Source organism: Echinops telfairi, unplaced genomic scaffold, assembly GCF_000313985.2.
Source record: "Echinops telfairi isolate 266 unplaced genomic scaffold, ASM31398v2 ScPeMD7_7410;HRSCAF=8448, whole genome shotgun sequence".
Lineage (NCBI taxonomy): Eukaryota > Metazoa > Chordata > Mammalia > Afrosoricida > Tenrecidae > Echinops > Echinops telfairi.
Genome location: NW_022111310.1, coordinates 27,528,841 through 27,534,577, shown reverse-complemented (window position 1 = coordinate 27,534,577; position 5,737 = coordinate 27,528,841). Strand labels below are relative to the sequence as shown.

The window sequence follows — 5,737 nt, the reverse complement described above, 5'->3', positions numbered from 1 at the left end:
TGAGGTTATGAAGTAGGGATTGACCAGACCAAGAGAAATCACCCCATGCTGACTAAGCCTCAGGAGGCATGATGTCATTTATCATGGTCATGTGGGGAGACTGACAAGAGCTATGAATCTGAAGCTCCAGCGAATTTCCTGGTTGGTGACTTTTACAGGAAAGGGTGATGTGTTCCTCTTTGGGACCTAAGAGCTTTATGCCGAGATCCTTCTAAGACCTCATCCTAGGCGTCTCTTCTTTTGTACCTTTTTTAGTCACAGCAAACCAATAGCATAAGTATGATTAAGCTCTCTGTGAAATTCTATCAGTTGTTCTAATGAACAACAGGGGCTGGCAAATGCATTTTTGTCAGTCTGGAAGGACTGTGTCCTTTTAACCTGTTAGCTCTAACCTAGCTCCAGCTGGTTAAGGCCAAAGAAGAGCTGCTGCATGGGCAGCGGGCCCATGTTCATCTGGCATGGACGCTGGCATAGGTCTTCATCTACCGTGTGAGCTCAGACCCAGCTCCAGGAGTCTAGGGTTGGAGGAAGTGTCTCACATGAGTAGCTGGTGATGAGGAAGGAGAAGTGGGAAAAAGCATGTGCTGGATCCATTTCCACACTTTGGCGCTTGGTGTCATGCTGAGCTCCTACCAGGCAATTCGCAATGAGGATGGGACTTGCCCACTTTATACCTGACTTAGTACAGAGAGACTTTTTTCAGGATTTGGAGACAGATGGAAAGAGTCACTAGAATGAGAAAAAGGGAAGAAACGGGGAGAAAGTCCTATAATAAATTAAGAGTGAAATACTAGACTTGAAGAAAAGGGCACAGCTGGATCTGGGTTGGTTCCAGGTGTTTAAGGAGCTTGAATGACAAAGAATGAAGTACAATCGTTAGGATTCCTGACTTCTAACCCATGACTTACATTTTTTTTAAAAAACATTTTAACCCTCTCAGACAGGTTCATGGTCATTCATTATGGGCTGTGCTCCTAATGCTTCACATTCTCCAGTCTTCCTCCTCGTTGGGCTCTCAAGAGCTAGAGTCCCCCACAGTCTCCTTTTCCTTCTGTTCCTGACTATTTACCTGAGCACCATAGTGGGCAATGTGACTCTGGTACTGCTCATCTCCTGGGACTCCAGGCTCCAATCTCCTATGTACTATTTGCTCCGTGGGCTGTCTGTGATAGACATGGGACTCTCCACAGTCACCTTGCCCCAGTTATTGTCCCATCTGGTCTCTGATTACCCAACCATTCCTGCTGCCCGCTGTTTGGCCCAGTTCTTTTTCTTCTATGCGTTTGGAGTTACAGATACACTTGTCATTGCCGTCATGGCTCTAGATCGCTATGTTGCCATCTGTGACCCTCTTCATTATGCTTTGGTGATGAATCGGCGACTCTGTGCCCGCCTACTGGCCTTCAGCTGGGTGGTGTCCATACTTCACACGATGCTACATGTGGGACTCCTTCTGCCCCACCAATGGGTCGGGGATGCTGGGGGTCACGTTAACCTTCCGCACTTCTTCTGTGACCACAGACCACTTCTGCGAGCCTCTTGCTCAGACACGCGTTCCAATGAAATGGCCATATTCTTTGAGGGCGGTTTCCTCATGCTGGGGCCCTGTACCCTCATTGTACTTTCCTACGTCCGTATTGGGGCCACCATCCTACGTTTGCCTTCAGCTGCTGGTCGTCGACGTGCTGTCTCCACGTGTGGATCTCATCTCACTATGGTGGGCTTCCTCTATGGTACCATCATCTGGGTCTACTTCCAGCCTCCTTCCCAGAACTCCCAGGATCAGGACATGGTAGCTGCAATTATGTACACAGCAATCACACCCTTGGCCAACCCGTTTGTGTACAGTCTCCGCAATAAGGATGTCAAAGGTGCACTCTGCAAATTGCTTGGTCGTGGCAGGGTTGGCTCTTGAATAGCCCACCTAAGGGCCATATTGTATCGGTGGGGAGATACAAGGGTGGGAAGATTTTGAGCATAGTTGGTTGGAGGGAGATGAGAGGGACTAGAACAATTGAAGGGATTTCAGATTGGACTCTTGGTGATATGGTGCTTTTTTAGGTGAATATTACACCTTCATGCACATATGCCTAGCACTTCCTTCATCAGCACTTGAGACGTTTTCTCAAGATCATTTATCTTTAACTTAATGTTTAATTAAGGAATATTTCAAACATATAGAAAAGAGACCAAAATATCAAAGACCCAAAACAAAACAAATTCATATCGATGTGAATGAGGGGGAAGGCAGAGTGGAGACCCAAAGCCCATCATTAGTCAATTGACATCCCCTGCCAGAAGTGCCACAAGGAAGAGACGAGCCAGTCAGGGTGCAGGATAGCACCGACAAAACATACAGCTTTCCCCAAGTTCTTTAATGTTTCCTACCCCCTCACTATCATGACCCCAATTCTACCTTACTGGTACAGATCAGAGCTCTCAACACAGGGAATCCAGGACAGATAAACCCCTCAGGACCAACAAGGGGAGTAATGAAACTAGGAGGGTAAGGGAAAGGGGGATCGATGTATGGCCCCCTCCCAGGGGGATGGACAACAGAAAAGTGGGTGAAGAGAGACAGCGGTTGGTGTAAAACCAGAAAAAATTTTTTTTATATCAAGGGTTCATGGGGGAGGAAGTGAGAGAGGGAGAAAAAAAATGAGGAGCTGATACCAAGGGCTCAAGTAGAAAGAAAATGTGTTGGAAATGATGATGGCAACATATGTACAGATATGTACATATGGATATATGTATGGATTGTGATAAGAGCTGTAAAAACCCCAATAAAATAAAATTAAATAAAGGAAACGATGAAATATTAAGTTAAAAAAAGAAAAAAGAAAACAGGCCCCAAACAATAGCTATCATTACCTACCTTCAATAATTGTTAGTTTACAGTATTCCCAATTGAGTTGCGTCTTTCAAAACGATAATGCTGAAGTCCCAGCCCCTGTGCCTGAGGATGCGGTTTGTTCGGAAAGAGGTATTTTGTCTTTTATTCGTTAAACGAAGTCATACTAGAATTGAGTGGTTCCCTTCCAAGTGATAGCTCATAAAAGGGGAGACCAGACCAGACACAGCATTACATACAAGGGAAGACAGGCACCACGTGCTGAGGAAGGTATTGGGAAGCAACAAATGACGAGGATTGCTGGCAGCCACCAGAAACTAGGAAAGAGGCATGGGACAGCTTCTTTACACTTTCAACAAGAATTGATTCTGCTAAGACCTTAACTTAAACTTCTAGCCTCCAGAACTGTGAGAGAGAGAAAAAAATCTGGTTTTTAAAACTACCCAACTTGTGATATTTTGTTATGGCAGGTATAAGAGAGTAAGACACTTGGCCAATGTTGTATCATCTTCACCTCTATTCACCTCCTCTCTCATACTAATTTGTAGAAAATCCCAGATGTCATATAACTCACCTACATATATTTCAACTAAAATATCTAAAAACCAAGGACTTAAAAAAACACCACAGTGTCTTCATCATAGCTGAAATGTTTAACGTCTTTAATAGTAAATGTCTAGTCAGTATTGAATGATCAATTATCTTGTAAATATAAGAATTTTTACAGGTTTTTAAAAATCAGGATAGAAATAAGGTCACACATTGCCATTTGATTGGCTGGCCCATCAGTGTCTCTGAGTCAATAGTTTGTTCTTTCTCTCTCTCCTGCTTCACCTCCTGTATGCCTCTCCTTCTCCCCCTCTCTCTCCTCTGTTTCTTTTCCTATGGAATTTCTTGCAGTCTCTATTTTTCCTATTTTAACACCATGTTATAATTAAACATGCTCTTCCATGCTCTGTAATTTCTGTACATTACAAGTTGGGATCAGGCTTATGCGTCATGTTTAGAGGTGGGGAAGACTGCATAGCAGGTGGTGATGTGTCTCTCATGCAGTAGAATATAAAGTGGTTATGTCACAATTTTATGGAGTTTGCAGTTTGAACTCTCAATGCCTAGATCTACTCAGGAGGGAAAGACTCAAAGCAGTGGGATGCCTATGCATGTGTGTGCACACCCACACCCATACAGGGTTGCAGAGGGGGTAGATAGAAGACAAAGCATCTACAGTCTTGAACCATTTTCTCAGAGTGCCCTTTCTGGAAATAAATTCTTGCCAACTATTTTTGTGTCCTTCCTCAAACTCTGGGTTTGGAGATAACCTGACAGTGATGCATTCTTTAGAGGGAAGAATTCACTTTCCTGAAGGAAAAAAAGACGTTATTCCAAAGCTAGACCTTTTGCAACCAAGAGCAGCAAATGTCATTTTTCACTTTTGATAAGTGTGTTACATCTTTGAGACAATTGAGTAAAATTTCCCTGTTTTCATTGGATTTTGCTCATACTCACTAAATATTATGTAGGTGTTACAGATAATGAGTTTCTTCTGTGAGGGATTGGTTGAAAAGCAATGGTTTCATGCTAATTTGTGGTCATTTCCATGGTATATAGTTTATATCCTTAAGTGATATGTTATTATTATTATGGGTAAAAGTGAGATCAATATTGATGCTAATTTTAATATAATTTCAGATCTTTCAGTATGGTACTCTTATTTTTCATGCTTTTAGTTCTCAAATCCTTATTGAAATCAAATAGACTGATTGTTATAAAATTGGTAGCAAATGCCTAGAGGAAATCCCACAATAAATGCAATTGTGTAAGGGTAGGAAATGACAAAGTAATTGGAGGATGACTACATGATAGCAGCTATCAGGACTTCCACCCAACTATCTTTCAGTCTTCCATGTCTTGCACATAATTCAGATGAGTTATGATGTTTGCGTTTGTAACAAATACCCAATAATGACAGGAATGATGGACTTGGAAGAATGGATTCTTGAGTAAATGCACTGGGAATCAGTTTACCTTTGGGGTTTCTGTTGGAACTGTAGAGGACTACAGTGTTCCCCAAAGGACAGACCTTCCCTGAAGGCACAGTTGTTTTCTGAAGCTTCATAATCTTTGCCTTAGTGAGACCTGGGTCTACAAAAGGAGAGAGAATAAACTCCTCAGCCCCATCCCCAGCTGCGATGGGAAAGTAGAGGGCTCAGTCTAAGTCTAATTAGTAGTTTTTCTGAACATAATAGTAGCGTCCTGGGGTTCATAGAGTCCCAAAGTGAATTCGTGTTAAATGAGGTTGCTTCATTGGGATGAGCTTCTGTATAGAAAAGCTTTTTTGAAAGATGACAAAAAGATGAACCCTAATTTTGTGAGGAAGTGGGGATGAAAGGACACAGTTCTACCTGGATTTTTAAACTTGGACATATGATACAGAGGGAAGGTGAGCATAAGGGCACCTCTGTCCTAAAAGCAAATGAAAATGAATTAGAAAGTAGTCATGGTCTTCTTGTAGAATATGTGATGTTGATACCAAGGAGACCATAGGGAGAAGAATGAGGTCCAAATACCATGGGGAAGGGAAGTGATGGGATGGAGAACTTGTTTGTTGAACTTGGAAAGCTATCTTTTTTCAGCAGACATATGAAAACTGAGTTGGAGAATAGTCATGCAACCAAGGAGGGTAGATAGAAAGATCACATAGCTCCAAGAAACTAGGAATTTGTGACAGAGAGTTCGGAGTTTCTGGTTTAGAGACAGCAAAAAAGGAGTTTCTGATTCACATATAGGAGATGCAGCTTCAGTGGCTCATCAACTTAGGGAATAGACTGAAATAAGCATTTAGATCACCAAGGCATTAAATATAGAATATTCCTAGCATGTGGCTAT

The 5,737-nt window shown here is 42.3% G+C and overlaps 1 protein-coding gene across 1 annotated transcript; it reads left to right on the top strand.

The window, feature by feature from the left end:
• The first annotated feature begins 961 nt into the window (after positions 1–961).
• Positions 962–1,915, top strand: LOC101646086 (olfactory receptor 1B1). The gene has a single exon (XM_004712609.1). It carries the CDS (start codon positions 962–964, stop codon positions 1,913–1,915), a length of 954 nt encoding a protein of 317 aa, XP_004712666.1.
• The last annotated feature ends 3,822 nt before the right edge of the window (positions 1,916–5,737 follow it).